The sequence below is a fragment of the Micromesistius poutassou genome, assembly GCF_964030765.1.
Source record: "Micromesistius poutassou genome assembly, chromosome: 19".
Taxonomy (NCBI): Eukaryota; Metazoa; Chordata; class Actinopteri; order Gadiformes; family Gadidae; genus Micromesistius; species Micromesistius poutassou.
In genome coordinates this window covers 4,431,749-4,453,602 of record NC_140289.1, presented here as the reverse complement: position 1 = coordinate 4,453,602, position 21,854 = coordinate 4,431,749, and the positions used below count along the sequence as shown (strand labels likewise).

The window sequence follows — 21,854 nt, the reverse complement described above, 5'->3', positions numbered from 1 at the left end:
GGTTCAAAACATTAGGTGGAAAACATAAACATCAGCGCATAAAAATATACCATCAAGAACATGTAATGTTTTAATGTCAGTTCCATTGTTGATGTTACTATTGTTTATAAAGCGTCTGGAATTCAAAATACACAAATACAACGACACGTTCCAAAAGGGTGAATAAAGGATGACTACTGACAAGGACCAACAGCCAATGAACGCAAGTAAAGCGAGACGCTTTTGTGAACCATTGGCCAATGACATTTTGGTTGGCGGACATGGTAGTCACGTGTCTGCAACATGGCCGACCCAGGACTAGAAAGTTTGTGTGCTATTGCTTAAATTGGTAGATATTTATATAAATGTGTTGTTAGCTGTTTTATTTACAATATAGATGTCAGGCTGAACTGAAGTATTATATTTTCAAGGATAGACAAGTGCTATAAGTTCTCATACATGTACATACAAATATAAACGGACAGCAACACATTAGGGCAAACTAAGGACAGCTAACGTTAGCTAACTAGGTAGTTCGCAGTAAAAACACAGCCTTGTCACACAAAAACATAGCTACCATCTGTTAAGCTGTCTAATACCCCGATTTATACACTATGAAGAAGTGGAACTCGCGAGAGGAACGGAGATCACGTCGGCGACAAGGTGGTCACCGCAACGACTGGTACAGAGACAACCGGCACAGAGCTTCCCAAGACGAATGGTAAATCACCTGTTAAACTCTAGGAATAAAGGAGTATGGAAGAAATGCTCAAGCTACGAGTTCATACGAGTTCATTCATATGAGCATGAGCATACGTTGCAATCTATACATGGCAACTGTCATAGCTAATATTGTTATTTAAACTTCTTTACTCCATGAAGCAAATCAAATCAAGTTTTACATAACAGGAAGGACTATGTGAATGGTGTGTTTCATCACTAGGTATGGAGATAGTCAAACAGGCTCTTCTCACCACGCTTCCCAGAGAGGCGTTGATGCTGCAAATCCGTCCACCTCATCGTCCTCTTCCTCCTCCCCAACAGCAACCTCCTCTTCCTCTAGTACTAGCAATGTGGCACCTGGTGAGGCTAAGTCAACACTTTTATTTTGACATCAATAAATATTGTCAAATTGTATGATAAGATGTATATACAAAGTTGTTTATACAAAGATTTGTGGTTGGCTAACAAAAGGTATAGTTTAACCAGAAATGTTTCCTGCGAGCATTGATTTCACAGTACAGTAGTTAATCTATGTTATCAAGGTATTTTGAAGGAACACTGTAATATAGATACCTCCGATAGGTATTGGGTCTCAGCTTTGCTTCCTCCTTGTTGTTTGTTTACCCTTCCTGTTCAAAACGACAAAATGTTTTTGTAAGAATTCATAGTGATTGTCGTTTTCTGGAGTAAACCTTTCAAAAGAGTCATCATAGCTTGGCATGGAACCACCCTTATGTAAAATATTACATTGTTTTATGAACTGGAAGCTTTTGGTATAGTTAATAATCCTCGAATTTCCCGCACAGTATTAATCAAGTGTTATCTTAAAAGAGGAGTTTGAAATTCCTTGGATAACATGTGATTATCGTATACATATATAACAGTAACATATATAACAGTATATTTTGTTATTTTGTTTTATTTTTGTCTATCATATTTGATCTTTCTGTCTTGTTCTGTACATCTGAGAAGAAAACACTTGGACTTGATAACCCTGTCTCACTCTACTCTTGACTTCCAACTCTTTTTTGCTGTTCATTCTTAGAACTGCCTGGGTTTTATTTTGACGTGGAGAAGAACCGCTACTTCCGCCTGTTGCCGGGACACAACAACTGCAACCCCCTGACCAAGGAGCAGCTGCAGGAGAAGGAGCGAGAGAAGCAGAGGGCCAGGCTGCTCTCGGAGGATGACCGGCCCTTCAAGGTACGGATTCCTTCATAAGATGGTTTGATTAAACCGTCTCCCTTTTTCATTTATTAGTGTTTCATTTATTAGTATTAGTGTGAGTCTGACTATGGACCCTCAGTTCTGAACAGATGAGGTTTGGCCACTTGGATATTTGTTGACCAGATTTGCTGGTGTATTTGACTGTGTGTTTTGGTGACACACGTTCTCTGGTTTATAGAAGGCGCCAAGAGTAGGATTAAACACGGCTCTTCTGCTGCAGAAAAGACGTGTTGGGCTTCTACCTTCAAACTCCTACTGCAGGTATGGTATCAGTATAGATATATAACAAAGCATCAATATGAAAAACCAACCCAAATTTTTTATATATTACGTAAATGCAAATGTTTCTTTTTGTATACTTCTTACACACCAGCCAGTGTTAACTTACCTAAAACATAACTACCATGTGTAACCAGGTTGGTCCATGAAGTGAAGGCGAGTGGAATGATGCGACAACGTCTGGAAGTCCAGAGCACTGAAAACCACAGCCCCAACCAAGACAACTTCAGAGTCATAGTGGTCAGTGCACGTACAGGCACACACTGGTTCACTTTGATGCTTATCTTTGTGTTGTGGTGCAATAGATACCTTTCTCACAGTAGGACAAACACAGCATGGTCTTCATTATGTACAAGGTCACCGGTAGTAGACACTTTTCACTAGTTAAGTCTTCCACCCGTACCATGGCACTAATGCCTTGTTTCCACCGAGCGGTGTGGTTCCGTTCTGTAAAACTGCACTCTACCTACATTTTTTTTAATCAATAAGGACATCACACACACAAGCATGCACACAACGAATGTTATTACATAATAACGGCAATACCACAATGCCTTGTGTAGGACACAGAGTTACGCCTCAGAGATCAAGATCCGTTAAGATTAACTCAAAAACATCTGTTAAAAAGGTATTGCTTTGAAAACGTTAGTGGTGTCTCTGACCTGAATGGCTCCTTCCCGCTGCTCTCTCTCCCTAGGGGGACTCTGCGTCCGAGCGGGTGTTCACAGTCAACGACGTGTCCCACGGCGGGTGCAAGTATGGCATCATGAACTTTAAAGGCTGCAGCAGAGGCTCACTGGCGGTGGAAATGTGTGACAACCTGTACTTCACCAACCGCAAGGTAGGAAGGGTTTCATGGGACGTCAGTGTCTCCATACAAGTACATGCACACTTTAGATGGCTCCAAGATGCATTCTTGGAAGCATGGCCACCAGAGGGCGGCATGTACCCCAAAGAAGCAAACTACCATCATGTTGGCACTGGATTGTTAGAATAGGACACAATGACCCACAATGTTTTAATCACATACAAATAATCACAACATTTTAAATAATACATTTTACCTTTTTCCATTGGCCGTTTCACAAAGCTCTATTGTAGTTGTCTGACTACAGTTCTTCTGTTTCACCACTTCATTTACCTTATTTCAGGTGAATTCCATCTGCTGGGCATCAGTAAACCATCCAGACTCCCATGTGTTGTATCCTTCATGGCTACTGTCTAAACCTGCATGCATTCTCAATGTCTTCTGATGGACTGTACATCTTTTATGTGTTCAAGTCAGTTTGTTCTTTACAAGGTCAGTCCTGCTAATAGTGAATAACATGAACATATGGTCTTAAAATACATCTTTACCAGGTCAGTCCTGCTAATAATTATCCTCATCCTCATCCTCATCGTCGTCCGCTTATCCGGGGTCGGGTCGCGGGGGCAGCAGCTCAAGCAGGGGGCCCCAGACTTCCCTTTCCAGGGCCACATTGACCAGCTCTGACGGGGGGATCCCGAGGCGTTCCCAGGCCAGTGTTGAGATATAATCTCTCCACCTAGTCCTGGGTCTTCCCCGGGGTCTCCTCCCCACTGGTCGTGCCTGGAACACCTCCCAAGGGAGGCGTCCAGTGGGCATCCTTACCAGATGCCCGAACCACCTCAACTGACTCCTTTCTAAGCAAAGGAGCAGCGGCTCTAATCCGAGTTCCTCCCGGATGACTGAACTTCTCACCCTATCCCTAAGGGAGAAGCCAGCCACCCTCCTGAGAAAACTCATCTCGGCCGCTTGTATCCGCGATCTCGTCCTTTCGGTCATCACCCACCCCTCATGACCATAGGTGAGGGTATGAACGAAGATCGACCGGTAGATCGAGAGCTTTGCCTTGCGGCTCAGCTCTCTTTTCGTCACAACAGTGCGGTAAAGCGAACGCAATACCGCCCCCGCTGCTCCGATTCTCCGGCCAATCTCACGCTCCATCGTACCCTCACTCGCGAACAAGACCCCGAGGTACTTAAACTCCTTCACTTGGGCTAAGGACTCATTTCCTACCCGGCTAATAATTAGTGAATAACATAAACATAGTCTTAAATAAATCTCCTAAACTGACCTTGACCAGTGTTACTTAACAACAGAGGGATTTAACATTTAGATGAGCAATCAGTGCACCATTTTTTTCTTCCATTCAGCACACACATTGTACGCCTTTCTAAAACACTGATACCTCTCATGGATTGAATTGAGCCCCACAGTGCCATGTGGTCCCATGGTCTGCTGTTTCATTTCCTTCATGGAGCTCCTCTGTCAGGCTGTGTCTGGTGGGGATGGCAGACACCCCAGGCTGTGTCAGTCTGCTCCCTGCGTCCCTCTTCAGCAACTCCAACCCAGGTAAGACTAGAACATGGATGCGTTGCCCTTTGTTACACTGTCCATTTATGGACCTCAATATTCAGTGATTTGTGATATTGTTATTTATTTACTGTCAATGATATTTTGTATTTTGCAATGATGCAAACTTTTGATGATGATAGTTAAAGCATTCGTCAAATAAATATGCAGATGTTTAATCTATCTGGTTATCTCTGCAATTTTTTTTAAACTGTTTAATTTAAGTTTAAGTTAAAAAAAAAGGACTGTTGACATTGATTATTTGCCAAGGACTACCATCTATGATGATCAGTTATACTAGTGGTTGAGTTAAGTGTCGCTGCAGTCCTCCTCCTCCTCTCCCGGTCCCCTGGCTCCCCAGGTCCATAAGCCTGTGCTCCCCCCTTTCTCTGACCACAGAGCAGCCCGGGATGCTGTGCAGCTTCAAGATTTCGGCCGCCTGGTCCTGCGCCTGGTGCCTCAACCCTCAGGCAGACAAGAGCTTCAGCACAGGTCCGTCCACTGCAACCCGTGACCACACACTGCCTTGACCGCTGGTTCCCAACCTTTGAGTCTAGGTGGACCGCTAAGTTGTCATCAAGACCTTTCGCAGACCACCTTGTATGCAAATAGATAAACACACATGCACGGCTGAGCAAAGGGTGCCAGCGCCCCCTTATTACGCAATTATTACCAGAAGAAGAGCCTGTGGGAAACAGTGGGGGGGAAAAAGTCAGCAACACTGCTTATGTTCCCAGTGTGTTTATTTGGCAAACACAAATGAACATCGAAAACCTAATGGAATGCACAAAGCAACACTATTTTTACTATGTTTACTGAACTATATTCATAACATTTTTTTACACTATTTTTACTGAACTATATTCATAACATTTTTTTACACTATTTTTACTGAACTATATTCATAACAATTTTTTTTTTTTTTTTCAATCGTCTATAATATTGTATCTTTTATATTATTGTAAATGTGTTCACGTGCCACCTGCAGTACCCTCACATACCACAAGTGGCCACTTCACTATCCTGCCCTCAACACACAGTATGTGTCAAACCATGATCATCATCTTATTGAGGTGTGTGTTGCGTGCGGTCAGGTTTGTCTCGCCGGATCATAGTGCAGGATGCGGAGGCACGTCGAACTCAGACGTACAGCACAACCAGCGACGTCTTGGCCCAGCAGTTTGCTGTCCGGGTGAGTTAGCCGGTACAACGTGCACGATGACAAGCTTAATCACAGCCGGTGATGATCCATCAATAGATGGATATCAACTCAACTCAAAACCTGATATGTAGTGGATTGGACGAGCGCAATTGGATTCTCTTTCTCTCGCTCACTCACTCTCGCTCTCTCACACTCTCTCTCTACATCCCCATCCATTCCTTCCTCTCTCTACCACCCACCTCACCCTCTCCCCCAGGCCCCTGTGCTGTTCAACGGCTGCCGCTCCGGGGAGATCTTCAGCATCGACCTGCGGCAGCGCGGCCGGCGGGGCGGCAGCTGGAAGAACAGCCGCTTCCACCAGGAGTCGGCCATCACCTCGGTGCGCCTCCTGCAGGACGAGAACTACCTTCTGGCCGCCGACATGCTGGGCCAGGTCAGAGTCATTCACACCGTAGTAAAAACCTCCATGGGCCTCAGTGGAAGAGCCACCCTTGCGATGGGATTTGTAGACACATGTCATCCACTTTTAAGAAGATCCCAGATGCATGGGGATTCCGTGGAGTTGTTATTTACGAATTAAGATGCTGTAGGTCAGATTCAAGACTTGTAAAGAGAGAGCAGAAATGCGGAAGAGCAAGATTTTGAAATTTAAAAACCTAAAAAACAAAAAACATTACTTACCCACACAGCTCTCTCTCTCTACTCCCTCTCTCCGTACATTTCTCCGCCGTTGAGAAGTGCTAATTTAACACACCTGTGAACGACAGATTAATTCCAGCAACTAATCCCAGAATAAACGGCTGGATACTTTAATCTAGTTTACTCCAGCTGGTTTCTCTGAGTCGCCTGCCCTCCCCTTAAGTAGACCACTGTGCATTCAATGGATGTGTTGTCCTTTATGTGTGACGTCCAGATCAAGATGTGGGACGTGCGGGCGACCAAGCCTGTGCGGGAGTACAAGGGGCACCACAACGAGCATGCCTACCTGCCCATCCACGTCAATGAAGCTGAGGGGCTGCTGCTGGCAGGTGAGCCCCTCAGCCCTCTCTCACACAGCATCACGCTCATGATACGCACAACGTACGCTGGAAAACTGGTCTGTTCCCGTCATTGTGCGTGTCCAGATATATGATCCTCAGTACACTGCATACCATTTTATACATGCAAATAGGTCAAGACTGAAGAAACACTCAATGAAGAGGTTTTTAAAGAGGTGCTTTCACAGAAATGTCGATTTGGAATGTGTGTTTATTTGATATATATTAGTTGTGTATATTACTTGGGTTACAGATATATGAAGGCCTATAGATCCATCTTTTCTGCTCCTTATTATATAACTATATTGTAGAAACTGTGCAACAAACGCTTGTGACGAACACAAAGCTGAAAATATATATAGAACATTGAACAATGACACAAAATAGATTGATACAAGATACATGATACATGATACTTGATACATGATACAAGATAGATTAAAAAATAAGTGAGTCATTACCAACAACTAGGGATGCACCAATTGTGAAAAAATGCCGATACCGATGTTTAAAATAACAATTTGGCTGATAGCCGATACCAATGTTTTTTTTGTTGTTGTTATTTAGTCCACCTTTACATGCACGTTCTTGCCTTTGACCTGAATTGAAAAAATACAACTTTTCATCGGATTGCTCCGGACTCGCCATTTCTACTGCTTCATCGAATCTGTTAGTGTGTGCGTGTGCATGTTGCACGCGTATCCTGGCTTGTGTGTAAACTCCGATTGGCTACCATGAAACATGACTCTGCCTTAGCCAATCATAATCGCCTCCTCACTAGCAGTTTGCAGCCAGGGGTGCATTCAGATTACGCAGTTTATTCAATCAATTCATAGTAACGCACCGCATTTAACGGTCAGTAACGATAACTGAGTTGTAACAACGGAAACAGTAATTAGTTAGATTACCCGTTACTGAAAAAATAACGGCGTTATTACAAACACTGATCAAATCTCATCAGCCATTTGAAAAGCAGACATGGAGAAGTGTACAACGATTACCTGAAATGAACGGGACACCAAGAAAGCACAAACCACCACCAGCAAGACTCAGTCGATAACCACAGCATTTGAGGAAGGGAAAAAAATCCCCACGGACAGCGCCAAAGCTAAAGGGATCACTAACAAGGTGATGGAGTTCATCACATTAGATGACCAACCTTTCTCCTCTGTGGGGGATGTGGGGTTTCGAAGCGAAAAGGGTTTTGAGTGAAATGTCACTGGAACATGTCTTACAAACTGCATAACGCTGATCTTTCTCCGAGACAGTTAAATACTCCCACACGACCGACATTTTCTTTCACTTTAATTTGTAAACAAACCACACGTGCGCGCAGCACCCGCCCGCTTACGTCATCACGCCAGAGGCGTGTCCAGCCAGCAGCTGTTATGGGTGGTATTATTAGTAGCCTACCACCTGTTGCATCTTCTCCGAAACTGAAAGTCAGACTGCAAATAACCAACGCAACATTTAGCCAGCGCAAAACAGATAAACATCGGCCACTGCCATCGGTGAATGTCATCTTATTTCCCGATAGGCCGATGGCAGTCAACAACGTGAATATCGGCCGATACCGATGTTCGTCCGATAAATCGGTGCATCCCTACCAACAACAGTCATTGATATCGTTCAGGGTTGTCCCCTACCACACCCCCCATTGGCATCTCCACGTTCTCTCCTGACCCCCCTGTTCTTGTGTCTTCCTCCCCTGCCAGTGGGTCAGGACTGCTACACCCGGCTGTGGAGCCTCCAGGACGGCCAGCTGCTGCGGACCATCCCGTCACCGCACCCCGCCGCCAAAGACCTTATCCCCAGCGTGGTGTTCTCCTCACGGCTGGGCGGCCGCCGGGGGCTCCCCGGGCTGCTCATGGCCGTCAAGCACGACCTGTACTACTTCTCGTACAACACGGACCCCCAGGATACGACGACAGGGGAGCCCATTCACTGAAGGACCGCTCCTCTGCCAACTGTGTTTTGGCTTTGGTTTTTTCCACAGCAAAGAGCGATGGTCGTATTTAAGTTAAGTTAAGTTACACTTTTTTGCTGACGTCAAATGCGGCAAATCGGATCTCTGCCACGCCAAATGTTTTACTTGAATTGAGCTGGACTGCAGATTATTGTGGTGCTCTGCAGCATTGGCTTCGGCCCGGCTGATGGTATAGTTAGGACAACTTTGACATTGAAAGAGATTGTTAGGAATTGTGAGCACTTGGGAGTGATGATGATGGAATAAAATAATGGTTGGGGTTATTAGAAAAAAAGGAAACACTGTGAAAGAAACAATATGCTGTATATTTTCCACATGAAGTGACATTTTTAACAGACTTGATTGAAATTAAATTGGGTGCTGACTTTGTCTCTGCAGCTTCCATTCCTGCATGCTTCAGCAATTTGCTTTTAGAAAGAAAAAAGAAGAAAGAAACTAGAAACAGACACGCAAATGTGTCAAATATTTGTCTCTTTATTATCCGAGCAAATATTAACACGTCCAAGATAAAGGGTTTTTCTTCTGCCTCGTTCCTGTATTCCTCCAACATGACCTAGGAAAGACAACGCATGCCGTAGATTTCTATATTATTTCCCCGTCAAGTGAATACCACCCCTCAATGAGGTGTGAATCTCGTCTACACTCGCCTTAGATCTTTATAATGCCCTGTATGTGTTCTCACAAGGTGGTGGACGGTGCACACAACAGTTCAACCAGATAACAAACAGACTAACATGTTACGGTGCAACTATAAGTGAATCCACCCCGCCACCGGTTTGAACATGACTTCAGCACAATCCTACTATACACAGCGTCTCCTCGCTCGGCTATCTCTGCCTCTTCTGAGGGGCCAGCCTCAGGACTCTGTGAAGATCATGCCTCTGAGACACAGCCGCTCTTTGGAAGCAGATCATATGCAGTACAGTCTTCTTGATTGTTCTAGGATATTTGAAATTAAATATTTTAAAAAAGCAAGCCATTAACAAAATGTTTTTCATTATTATATAGTAAACTTTTCCCTCTAGGTATAGATTTTTCATATAAAATTAAACAGTCAGTCAGTGTGGACAGCATTGTTAAGGCGAATCTATGAGCAGAACGTCAGCCTTTCGAAATGCACACAACCACAAATAGGCCAAACGAGAATATAAGATATCGCTATTGGTTCTAATGCAATAACATGGAATGCATTTTTAGCGCTACAGTACATTTGTGGATTAAGAGTGAGAACAGTGGGAAAAACTACATTTCCCAGCTTTTCCATTTGTTCTAAAGCTATAATATCTAAGTGCTAACGCTAAGCTAGTATTAAGGGCACTGTTTATTAAAGCAGCAGCGCACGCTGTATGCAGGTCTTTGCGGACTAATACTACTACTTGGTTCCAATTACTCAAGTGTATTACACCAGTATGATTGTCATAGGACTTCTGGTTTACTGTGAAGCAGTACTTGGACAAAGTGGTAAGAGGGTTGTTATGAAATGAGCCCGAGCCCAAACCCAGTCTTAGAGGACAGCCGTTACTATCATACAACTTAAAACATCATCGCACCTGATATGACTCTTTCCTGATACCTTTGTTCTATTGTTTTCCCTCTAAAACTGTTGACGATTAAAGTGAAATAGAATTAAAAGGGACACAGACAAACAAACAAACAAACAAACAAACAAACAACAGCAAACAGGCCGAGGCCGGTCTCCTCAACAACAACAAACCACCCATCATCCAATCAGATTCTACTCAGCCACGGACCACTTTTGCATCCGCTAAAAGATTTCGCAAATCTCCAGATCCCAGACAGAGGGTTGCGTTTTTTTCCCAAACCGGGCAGACCTCCGCCCTGATGGCCCTGACCGCCCTGACCCCACTGACCCCAGCTGCACGTCCCCTGCTATAGCTCCCCGGGTTTCTGGTTGCAGGCGTTGCAGACCCTCACGGGGTGGTCCCAGCCGCGGGACGGCACGGCGCGCCGCTCCGCGGAGCACTCGTCACACACGCCCTGCCCGCACGCCCGGCAGTGGTGGATGGAGAGGCGCGGGGTGAACTCCCGCTGGCACTCGCAGCAGGCCTGGATGTCCTGGTCGGGGACCCAGTAGGCGGGCCGCGCCGCGTCCTTCACCAGGCCTGGGAGGGGGGCGGAGGGTTGTTAAGGGGACACGCCCCGGGAGGCGACTATTGGCCGTTAACATTTGTGGACTTCTAACTAACTTCCTTCAATTAAAATACAATGCAATACAGATCAAGCAAAAAAAAAAAAATTTGCGAATGTGTTACATTTAACTGGATAAGACATTGATGTCCCTTACTACCAGCTTCTTTGAGGGTTTCACCAGGAAGTGACTCACCTAGTGGGATGTCAATGGCACCGACTACAGCTCCCAGGGTGCTTTGCACTGCCTCGCCCACCTTTCTGGCGATCAACGTTCCCCCTTCCTCTTCCTCCAGCGCTGCGTCCAGTAACTCTGGAGAAGTGACCCAAAATGAACGTAATGTTTTCTTCAAGTGAAGCAGAGAACGATGGACACGTCAAACGTAAATTAGAGCAGCTGCAAAAAAGTGCAGCTCAACCTAGTTTCCAAGAAAAGAAGGTGCTATAAGAATCCCATAAAAACAAGGTTAGTAGATTTACTTATTTTTAACGTTTTGCCTTACAGTTCATTGCTCCATTTAAATAGCCTGGAGACCCTCCTAATCACCTGACCTCACAGCTATAGTTCCAGAATTAAGCAGACTTTGAGGTCACCTGATCGGGATGGGCTCTAGGCTACCATTTAAATGCAGGGGTAGACAAAGTGTATGCTTGCTGTTACCGGTGGAGATGCCTCTGTTGTGGAAGCAGGCGTCACAGACCCGCACCGGGGCCAGGCCCCAGCCCCTCTCCGGGACCGGCCGCGTCTTGGAGGAGCAGGCGTCACAGAAGCCCTCCCCGCAGGCCCGGCAGTGGTGCTTGGTGTCGTTGGGCTGGAACGCCTCCGAGCACGTATGGCAAGTCTACACGACACACACACACACACACACACACACACACACACACACACACACACACACACACACACACACACACACACACACACACACACACAGCAAAATACTTTAAAATAGGTCACTGTCGCACGGTAGTCGCACGGTAACCCTGAATAAAAGCGTGTATAAAACAGCACTAATCAGCATCAATGTATCAATATTATTGATCCAATCTCGCAGCATAATAATAATGGTACCATCACCATCAAAATAAAAAGTAAAAAAACATGGATCTTTTGGAACAGGTCACCATCCCACATGGAAAACCAAGACCTGTAAACCACACTTGAACCACCGGTGTTGTCTTTCTACTGCCTTTTTTCCCCTTCCTCCGTGGAGCTGTGAAGACAGAAATGACCCACGTGTGTGTGCGTGCGTGTCTGGTTAACCCAGCAGCAGGCCATTGTCTTGCCACGGCGAGCTTATCGTCTCATCGTTTACCAGGATGAGGGAGTTGGGCTTCCAGTAGGACGGGGCGATCTGGTCCGTCAGCCAGGAGGTAACGGCCTTGGCCGGCTTGACACTGAGCTCCGACACCGACTGGGAGATGTAGTTCACTCCGTCCAGCAGCCTCTGGGCCGCGTTGTTGTTGTCCTTCAGGAAGCCGTCCGACTGGAAGGGGGCAGGAGTTGAAGGTCGACATTGTGTAAAAGCCGAAAAGATGTGTAACCATGGCGATGAACACACTACAGCATGCGGAAAATCGGTTGACATTCGCTATGCTGACTTTATTTACGTGAAAGCGATCAATATTCAGCTAAATGCATTTTCTAGGGTCATCACTAACGGACGACTGTATTGATCTTATAATGACAGAATAAATCATTATACAGAACACACAATAGATAAAATGCTGGGATATTAAACTACCACAGATCTTTTTGTAAAATATAACTTTTTTTTATCCAACCGGTTTCTAGATAAACATCTTTAACTGTGAGTGTTTAAAAGGCGAGAACAATGGCAGAAAATACAGAGCAACAACCTGTGCTCTGTTGACGCAGGCGAACACTGGATCATTAATGCTAAACCTGGGAATTTAAACACACACTCTCCCCCCTCATTGCAACACTGTGCGCTGCCCTGCCACTCAACACACTGCGATGTGTTTGTTGTTGGGTCATCTGGTGAGCTGAAGCACTGTGACCTCATGCACTGCTCATGTATGCAGTCAGGTCATGCACTACTTGTTTAACCTTAGTTCACTGTTTGGGAACTTTGTATTCCGTGAAGTGAAGCAATCATAGATTATTCTCAAGCCTTGAACAAGCAACAAACATTGTGATTTATCAAGCGTGGATATTTAAAAGGATGTTAACTGAACAGCTGAACTGCTTTCAATGGCCAAGAAATAGTTATGATAAGCAATTCTTTCAAAATTGGCAAATAAGAATGCCCCCCTTTTCCCTTTCCTAACGTAAACATGAACTTAAACCAGTTTAAGCTCTGTAAGGATTTAAGATACCGTCTGGGTGTGGCCTCCTTACCCCAGGCCAGATGTGTTGGATCTCTGTTCTGACCACGGTGTCCACCGGGTCCTGGTTCCCATACCAGTACTGCCTGCTCCGGTAGATCACTGCACAGTTCGGGCACTCGATCACATACCTGGTAGAAGGACCCAACACACAGAACTGATACCACCGTCGGAGGAGATAGTACACACAGAGTGATACATCTTTGGCTAAATGAGTCTGCTGGCTATTTACATTCAACAGCTTAGCAGACTTTTATATTCAGAGCAACATGAGGCATGATGATTTGATAAGAATCTAAGAGTACAATCAATAATGGAAAACTTAAATATTCAATGGGGAACAACTAAATGTCCTAAATGTTACAACCAGATACAAGTAAACAGTGAATCCCTAACATAGTTGTTTCTTTTTTTGTCTCATAGTGAAGTGCTGAGACAGCGTACACAAAAACAGTATTGTGGTCAGGCGGATGAATGACTCCCCCCCCAGCCCCCAGGACATACCCAGACCAGGCGTAGATGGCCAGACCAAACCAAGGGGAGTCAGACGAAGCCGTTGTCTTGGGAACAACAATCACCTCCTTTCCCCGCTCATAACAGGCCTGTGGAAGTACAGGGGCAGGGTAGTGAAGTCAGACGGTGATCCAAACCATTTGAGGCTGTGTTGCTTCACCTGTTAAGCCCTGAGCCCCTTTTGGGGTAATCTCCATCTAAAGTCTGACGGCAGACAGGCTCAAATCTGTGTTTCTGTAAAGGTTTCAAATCAAACCTTGCACACATAAGCTATCATAGGAATACAAATAACCCTCTTCTGAAACCGTTGTCTTCTTGCGCAAATAAGTATATCTCAGTAAGAATAACTCGTAATGAAACAGGAGACAAGGCGTTACTCTGCTCCTTTTGCCTTCCAGCTCCCAGAGGTTCTGCTATAACATAGTAGGACTGCTGTATCCGAGATTAAAACAACGCCCAAGTAAATAGAGAATCGAGAAGAATAGCTTTGCATTAATCAGGTTGTCAGGCATGAGGTTGGTATCCATAGGTATATAACAATGTGGGATCTCAAAATCAGGTATTTGTGAACTTCGAACCAATCGCCACTTTAGAGTAAACAAATGAACATAAAAAGCAATAACACGCTCATGGTAGATTGGGTGATTCTCCAAGCTGCAAATCTTGCCTTGCATGTGTAGATGCGGTTGTCGTACTGGGCAGAGTAGCGGCAGCGGTGTTTGGCATCATGCTCCGTCTCTTCCCTCAAGTGATTCATGCTGTTCTTACAGGAGGATCTGAAAGTCATCAGACACACACAGTAGGTTCAAAGATTACAAATGGGGCACTTTTTCTTCTACAACTTAAATAACACTGCAATAACACTTTATTATCCGGGGAGATTCAGGTGCATTGTAACTTGTAATGTGTACACAACCAGTTAATCATTTGAATGTTGGAGGTTGAATTGAAGACAGGTTTGAATAAGAGGGCAGTAACCTTCGGGGAAGGTCTAAAATGTTTATGTCAATTATTTCCATTCCAGCAAACCGAATCTTGTATTGAGCTTGTGTGTTGTAGGTTAATGGAAGAAGATTTTCACTTGTTTGTAAAAACATGACAGCCAACATCTTGTATTGAGGCTGTGTGGTAGGTCAACGGGGGGGCTGACACCTACCCACAGCTGAGGCAGATGCTGGAGCACGTGAAGTACTCGTCTGGGAAGAAGCAATTACAGGCCAAGTGCTCGTCTGTGATCTCCCCACTGAAGCGCTCACTCAGGGCCTGAGAGGGGCGCAAATACGCCACAGACTCATAGGATGATTTCACCCGTACACGAAAATAGGATATTTGTTCACATCAACCACCATTGTTTAAAGCACACTATTTTTTTAATTACTTTGTTGTTAATGTTGGTAGTGTGGTTTTATACTTTTACTTTTATGATGTTTTTACTTCTGGCTATCTAAAGGGTCTGAGTTTCTTGAAAAGCGCTTCACATTAACAATGCAATATTATTATTAATATTAATATTATCATTCTGATTGTGATGTTGGAGCGTGCCTGCAGGGCCTTGTGGATGACGGCGGCGGTGCGCGGCGAGCGGGTGGTGTTGTTGTTCAGCTGCTGCTCCAGGGTCCGCAGCAGGCCACTGAAGTCCGTGGGGGGGTTGTAGGTGCGTGTGCCCCGGTACTGGACAGAGCTGAAGGCCTCCGGGAAGAGACCCAGCTTCCTGAAGCGCTCCTGGAGCAGGCGCTCGGCTGACTCGGAGGGCTTGTCTGGGGGAGGAGGAGAGGAAGTGTAAAGTGGGGATGGACAAGTCCATAACCTGATCCTTGCATGTTAACCGTTTATATTTCCGTGAGATGCACTGCTTTCTCAGTCCCAACATGATAACAATGATTGTGTGCTCCACAAAAAGTTATGCTGTGCTTGCTCACATATAAAATCAACTAAAAATGGACCCAAAATTTCCAAGCAGAAAATCCGCACAGCAAAATCACAGGACAGCAAACTAAATTGAAATAGATAAAAACGATTAGAAAAAACAACATACAAAGAAGTTAAACAGTACGCAATTAAAATAATGCTTATATATATATATATATATGTTATGTTTACATATAAATAAATAAATTAAACTATTAACATTATCTTGGACATGGTCCACATTATTATGTGCCACACTATCGCCATGGTACCCAGAGAGACAGTGTTCAGGTGCAGTCAGCCCCACCTGATCCCAGCAGCTTGGTGTGGACCGTCTCGTGGAAGATGACCACGGCAGGGCCCAGCGTGGAGAGGGGCACGTCCAGGCCGCAGCGTGCCGTGGTGGCCTTCAGCTCCCGGGTGAAGTGCTTCAGGTAGGCATCGGAGGCGTCGCCCAGGAACTTGAAGAGGTCATCGTGGAGACGGTCGGCATGCGTCCGGTAGATAACCAGGTCCGAGACGGCCAGCACCTTGAGGAGCAGCCTGGTCCGCTGGCCCTGGTTGGCCCCTGCTAGGTAGATGAGATGGTCCCATTATGTGTGTTGTGTTAGTAGCCTAGTTGGTCTAAAGGGATTTCTAGATCTTTCTTGCAGGTTTTTAAATCAGGGTTCAAATCTGGTTTGGGCCAGTGCGAAAAAGTTACATATAAATAAAAAATAAATTTGCTTTATGAAATCAAAATCTTAATATGTAAGTATTGATATAGGTTCCAACACTGATAAGTAACACTGAGTTAGGCAGTAAAAGTCATCTCGGAGCCAGTATGTTTCAGACCTATCCACCCCTTACCTGCACCCAGCAGTCCCTCCGTGTCGATGACCACCACCCGGTGCACGGGGTCCATGGCGGCCCACACCCCCACCGTGCAGGACTCCTGTGTGGGGGAGGTCTTGAACACCTCCCTCCCCAGGAAGAAGGTGTGGTTGAGCGTGTGAGACTTGCCCTCCCCAGTGTTACCGAAGATGGAGACCACCTTGAGGAGCTCGTCCGGCCTGCAGCCCAGCCGGCTGACAAAATCCTCGTCGTTCTTCACCTGAGAGCAAAGCAAGAATTAGCCTCATTGTGAACAAAGACAGTATGAAACATGTGCCGATCAACAACCGAGAGGAAACGCGTCCCCTAGGCGTTTACCTGCATCTCTTCTCGATCGTCCACCAGGAGGAAGCTGCACACTCTCTCCACCTGGGCCTTGAGGGCCTCCACCTCGGCCTCTCCGTCCGCCGCCATGCCGCCCTCCAGGCCTGCTTTGGGCGGGGGGTACTGGTTGAGGGGGTGCTTCCGCTTGTTGGCCCCGCTGTGGGTGCGCTTCTGGCAGTCCAAGCACAGGTTGATCTTGCAGCCCTGGCAGCGCACCACCGCTCGCAGGCGGGCGCTGCCGGCCACGTCTCCCTTGCAGGAGTCGCAGAAGGGAACGTGGCCGGGGGCGATGCGCGCGCGGTCGTGGTTCCTCATGCGCTCCTGCCGGTGGAGCTCCAGCTCGCAGCGGGTGCACTGGAGGCTGCCACATTCGTCGCATTCGAACGAGGCCTCGTCTGAGCCCCCGCAGGCGTAGCTCTCCTGACACACCAGGACAGTATTCATGCCTTTGTCTACGGATGGAGCTTGGCAACTCATCTCAAACCTGACAGGTCGACACAGCCTTTGTGTCGGTTTCCCCCTTTTTTGGAGCAGTCGCTGAGTCTATTGCTGAATCTATACTATGATTGGAAAGCCAATCACTTCAACTGTTTGAGGCACTTTAAAAAATCATTGTAATCAAAATAACATTTTCTTCTCCAATGCTTAGAAAACCCACAACTAAAAGAGACAATAACCTTGTGGTTCGAATCGACTTACAGACTTAAGGCTCTGGGCTCTTCTATAGTACAGCACACCTGTCTTGTTGTACATGTCAACAACACCACGTTAGTGTCAAGTGACAGATAAAGTCACATATCCATATTCTATAAATTATAACAATGGCATGCTGACTGACACGGAGAGGCACGTTGCTAACCTCGCGACGGCGGTTAGATGGTCTATATTTCAATCACGGTGCTCAATGACACAGACGTAAACAAACACTAACAATCCGCCAGCTAGCTTTGAAGGGACGACGAAGACATCTGGCACTGAAATGTTGCCAGAAGAAACGGTGAACCATAAAGTACACTCGGAAGAATAAGACATTCAATGTGTGTTCAAGTGTTGATACCCGAAGCGTCGTTGTGTTAAAGGTCTGGTGAAATGGGACGGGTGTTATCGCTGTGAATGTTGTGGCTAGTTGACATCAGCTGATCGGCTTGTTTTCATCCAGAGGTCAGAGGTTACATTGAAACGCAGTGCATTGTGGGAAATGGAGGCTGAGCTTGTTGTGAGTCGAAGTGGTTTGGCAGAAGTATAAATCATGTAGTCTAGTTAAATAATTATTCTAGATTTTTTACCCTTGTATGATAAACCTGATTTATAATTGTACTATCATAAAAAAATACCTCAGTGAAACCGAAATACAATTTAAACGAAAGATAAAACTCCATTACCCACAATACCTACCTTGTGTGTATCGACCAGAGCGGCACTAGCATTGATGTTCAATACTTTACAATAGTTCTCGTTTTACACTTTGAGAACCGTGTCTTCTGTAGGTAAGAACTGAGTTGTATTTACTCGCGTGTTGTCATGCATGTCATTGTTTACCTACCATGCTAACTTGATTGGAAATCCTTTATGTCTTGTCTGCTACCCCCGGTTAGCTCCATAGTGATCCATTCTCTAGTTTCGATTACTGGGTTTCTGCCATGAGTTTCAACCATTAACCTACTTCACTCTGTCGTTCAGATGCTTCCCCTGCGTTCAGTATGGACGACGAGAAGTACACCGACATTAATGGGAAACCCATTGCTTTGGATTACCAAAGGCATTCAAGTTTCTGCACAGAGTTCATTGTGAGCTCCCCCAAAGTGTCCATCGGTAAGGTGATGGTGGCCACCTGCTTCGTGTGGATCTTTGCCTACGCCGTGTTCTGCTTCACCGATGTAAGACATACTTCATATTCACTTGGTCTTCGTCCTCTTCAAGTGTTCTAACCGTGTTGCTGTAAATCTTGCATCTGTCATTAATATGCAGTTGCAACATGTAGCCATCCACGTTTAGTGTATTAGATATGGTGCCATGCAATGCATGACCTTGTTACTTTTATTTATTTAACCTCACCATAGGCCCACTATTATATCATGCATGCATTGCTTTCATAATGAATAACATATGTATATTGCTTTCTTTCAGAACACTGCAGTATTGTCCAGCGCCATAATCATTACCCTGATTGGAATGATGCTCTACATTCACTTTGTGAAGATAGACCATGAGTCCTTGCTTGTAATTGGTTCCCTGGGTATTCAGCTGTCCTCCAGCTATGCCTCTGGCCGAGAGCACACAAGCTTCATAGAGATGAGCAAAATAAAGGACATTGTAATCAATGAAGCTATCTACATGGTACCACATATTTTATTTTATCGCCAACCCTCTTTCCAAAATATTGAACTAACATTATCGTACATGTAATACATGTATATGAATACATTTTGTGTTTTATCTTATTTACCTTTTTAATTTGTTCATGTTTCAGCACCAAATTATCTACTACTTGTGTATATTACTGCGTGACCCTGCAGATGCCAGTGCAGTTTCCAGTGTTGTCCCCTTGTTTCAAGTGAGTAAACTATATTCATAAGTGAAGCAGTCATTAGTATTTTGTTTGAAACTGAGCTATTTGCTGATGTCATGTTCCTTTTAAAATTAATTGGTTTTATTTATTTTTATGTGTTGATAATATGCTGATATTGAACCACCATAATCACTCTGCATAACAGAAAATATGTTATATAATAGTAATGCCATTGTCACATTGTATTTTTCAGAGTTCCAAGCCAAGGCTTAACTGTTTGGTGAAGGTGTACAAGACCTGCCAGGAAATCATCTCCAAGTGCTGATGACACAAAGGAAACTCTTGCTGCATCCCACGTGTAACTGTTTTCTACTCAGGAAAAAGACCTAATTGGAATATGTTGCTGCATAGCTCACTTAGATGTTGGTTGACCTAACCCTTGTGAATATTTTTACCATCTGTTTTTGAATCATTGTGTTTTTTATTATGTTAACTAACGTGATTGATACCTTTTGAATGTATTGCCATACATAACTGTATAATTGGTTTAACAATGTTGGTGAGGATGAGGAAGTATGTTTTTGTTGAATTATATAGTAATATTGACCTATTTCTACAATTTTTAACTTAACCCTGACCATAAACTGATACTGTATTAACTATTTACAATGATAATTTAAAAAAATATATTTTGTATTTCAAAACTCTTACTCTCCTGTATTTTTTAAAATCTCGGTTTGAGGTACTGTAAGGTAACTGTCAAATTGTTTGATTCATTGATAGTAGTTTTTTAGCAGCCTTATCTCATGTCCCCTGTAGAGGGCACTGCCGCACTCACTTTTTATTTTAGTTATTTAGCCAGCTCTATCAGAACTAGTCTAGCCATCCGTTTTCTCCTAATACTGTATACGGTTGATCCTAACTATCCTTGAAGTTGTCCCCTGTATTGTACAATGTGTCTCTTTGAACCCTTGATTAAAAGCAACATTTTTAAATATGATTGTGAAACACTTTATTGTGACTTAACTTTTTTGAGATTGAAGAGCCGTAGTAGGTCAGTTGTGGGAGTGTATGTGTATTTCTTTTCAGAAAATATTGACAATACAAACAGCCCCACACCCACTGTGTTTTCTGAGTGTCATGATTGTATTCACAACCGCCAAACAGTAGTACACTTAGAACCATGTATATGCAAGTGTTATGTGTTGTCATGCTAATCCAATTGTGTTGTGCTTGTGTATTTCATAATTCAACCCTTTTTAACCTTCCAAATATTAACCTGTTCCTCTACTTCCTGATCTGGCGCTTAGCGCAAAAACAGTTCCCCAAATTTCCCAACCGTCCTCTGGATACAGTAATGGACTTTTTTCATATCTTACTATGCTAAAGGCCCCACTTCATGTCATATATGATAAAATGTTCAAGGTAAACCCAACCTGTTTAGTTTTCATGAGGCCCATTTGAGACCAGGAGCACAGGATTACCTTGTCCAATGAGCAATGGGGACATATTTCTTAATTTAACCAACACAAGATATGCCAAGAAATAACCCAGATAGGGCTGATTTATGCAACAGATGTAGACACTGACCCACTGACTGTATCCACATGTTTTATTCATGCCCAAAATTAGATTGTTTTAGCCTGCAATATTTTATACACTTAGTGGGGGCAAAGCAGCAGACCTCGATCCCCTCACAGCCCTAAACTGAATTTCCTCTACCCAACGCACCCAAAGGCATACAACAAGTTATTTCATTCACCACTCTTGCTTGCTAGGAGACTTATTATTCTCCTTAAATGGACACATTCCATCCCACCTCCACATGATAGATGGACTCATGAGATCTTGAGTACATCAGGCTGGAGAAGATTAGGTTCTCCCTAAGAGGTTCCTTAAGGAATTCCATAAAACCTAGGAAACTGTTTTTACCACATATTGACACCATTACTATGAAGAAGAAAAATAACTCATCCTATTTTTTATTGAGGTATTCATCTTTGTATTCCCTTATGATAATTGCTTGTCATTGTTATTTATTCCCTCCTATGGGAATAGGGTGTGTGAGTTAGACTTATGAGCAGATGAAAGGGGGGTGAAGGGCAGACTTCTGGAGCCCCAGCTTGGGTCCACCGTTGAACAGAACAATAATTATTAATTAATTATAATAATACTGTACTGCATGTCTATAGCAGGAACACTTTGTCCCATCTTGCTAAGATCCACTTTCACATTCAGATTCAGATTCCTATGTTGAAGAACTACAATTGCTACAATGAAAACAATATGTTGCTCCATAATACACATTTACTTTGACCTTTTCCACTTCCACAACCTTTGCCTGAGTAGGTCACAGTAAGAGTAGATCAGTCATCACCGAATGGCTTTATTAAACTTATGCTATTGTTCTGACACAACAACATCTCAACACATCTTCAATCTTCAACTGCTTGTATCTCATC

General features: G+C 44.3%; 3 protein-coding genes across 4 annotated transcripts; 2 read left to right on the top strand and 1 right to left on the bottom strand.

Annotated features, from left to right (window-relative positions):
* Window positions 1-326: 326 nt before the first annotated feature.
* Window positions 327-9,137, top strand: wdr21 (WD repeat domain 21). The gene is made up of 13 exons (XM_084483615.1): window positions 327-700; window positions 923-1,062; window positions 1,748-1,905; window positions 2,108-2,190; window positions 2,346-2,448; window positions 2,906-3,049; window positions 3,360-3,409; window positions 4,503-4,582; window positions 4,982-5,074; window positions 5,677-5,774; window positions 6,001-6,177; window positions 6,658-6,772; window positions 8,497-9,137. The coding sequence occupies exons 1-13, from the start codon at window positions 594-596 to the stop codon at window positions 8,727-8,729; spliced, it is 1,581 nt and encodes a 526-aa protein (XP_084339741.1). The 5' UTR covers window positions 327-593; the 3' UTR covers window positions 8,730-9,137.
* A 122-nt stretch (window positions 9,138-9,259) lies between these two features.
* Window positions 9,260-18,023, bottom strand: zfyve1 (zinc finger, FYVE domain containing 1). Of its 2 annotated transcripts, none has more exons than XM_084483614.1 (12): window positions 16,878-18,023; window positions 16,536-16,779; window positions 15,994-16,254; window positions 15,321-15,535; window positions 14,935-15,041; window positions 14,446-14,554; window positions 13,770-13,867; window positions 13,279-13,396; window positions 12,233-12,403; window positions 11,578-11,758; window positions 11,113-11,229; window positions 9,260-10,891 (listed from the first exon to the last, which is right to left on the bottom strand). In XM_084483614.1, the coding sequence occupies exons 1-12, from the start codon at window positions 17,358-17,360 to the stop codon at window positions 10,659-10,661; spliced, it is 2,337 nt and encodes a 778-aa protein (XP_084339740.1). In that variant the 5' UTR covers window positions 17,361-18,023; the 3' UTR covers window positions 9,260-10,658. The 2 variants fall into 2 exon arrangements, with proteins under 2 accessions (XP_084339740.1, XP_084339739.1); XM_084483613.1 differs by having other exon boundaries at window positions 9,261-10,891; window positions 15,994-16,257.
* A 229-nt stretch (window positions 18,024-18,252) lies between these two features.
* On the top strand, window positions 18,253-20,377 carry pigh (phosphatidylinositol glycan anchor biosynthesis, class H). Its single transcript, XM_084483616.1, has 5 exons — window positions 18,253-18,370; window positions 18,564-18,760; window positions 19,011-19,220; window positions 19,354-19,437; window positions 19,646-20,377. The coding sequence occupies exons 2-5, from the start codon at window positions 18,584-18,586 to the stop codon at window positions 19,715-19,717; spliced, it is 543 nt and encodes a 180-aa protein (XP_084339742.1). The 5' UTR covers window positions 18,253-18,370; window positions 18,564-18,583; the 3' UTR covers window positions 19,718-20,377.
* Window positions 20,378-21,854: the final 1,477 nt, after the last annotated feature.

Bases quoted from the DNA above. Each gene is read 5' to 3' on its own strand.
- wdr21 (XM_084483615.1), top strand. From the start codon at position 594: ATGAAGAAGTGGAACTCGCGAGAGGAACGGAGATCACGTCGGCGACAA. The intron at 2,449-2,905 runs GTCAGTGCACGT...CTCTCTCCCTAG, and splicing joins ACAACTTCAGAGTCATAGTG to GGGGACTCTGCGTCCGAGCG. The intron at 4,583-4,981 runs GTAAGACTAGAA...CTCTGACCACAG, and splicing joins CTTCAGCAACTCCAACCCAG to AGCAGCCCGGGATGCTGTGC.
- zfyve1 (XM_084483613.1), bottom strand. From the start codon at position 17,360: ATGAGTTGCCAAGCTCCATCCGTAGACAAAGGCATGAATACTGTCCTG. The intron at 13,868-14,445 runs GCAAGATTTGCA...GTACTTCCACAG, and splicing joins ACCGCATCTACACATGCAAG to GCCTGTTATGAGCGGGGAAA. The intron at 11,230-11,577 runs GTAACAGCAAGC...TCACTTCTCCAG, and splicing joins CAACAGAGGCATCTCCACCG to AGTTACTGGACGCAGCGCTG.
- pigh (XM_084483616.1), top strand. From the start codon at position 18,584: ATGGACGACGAGAAGTACACCGACATTAATGGGAAACCCATTGCTTTG. The intron at 18,761-19,010 runs GTAAGACATACT...GCTTTCTTTCAG, and splicing joins CCGTGTTCTGCTTCACCGAT to AACACTGCAGTATTGTCCAG. The intron at 19,438-19,645 runs GTGAGTAAACTA...TGTATTTTTCAG, and splicing joins GTGTTGTCCCCTTGTTTCAA to AGTTCCAAGCCAAGGCTTAA.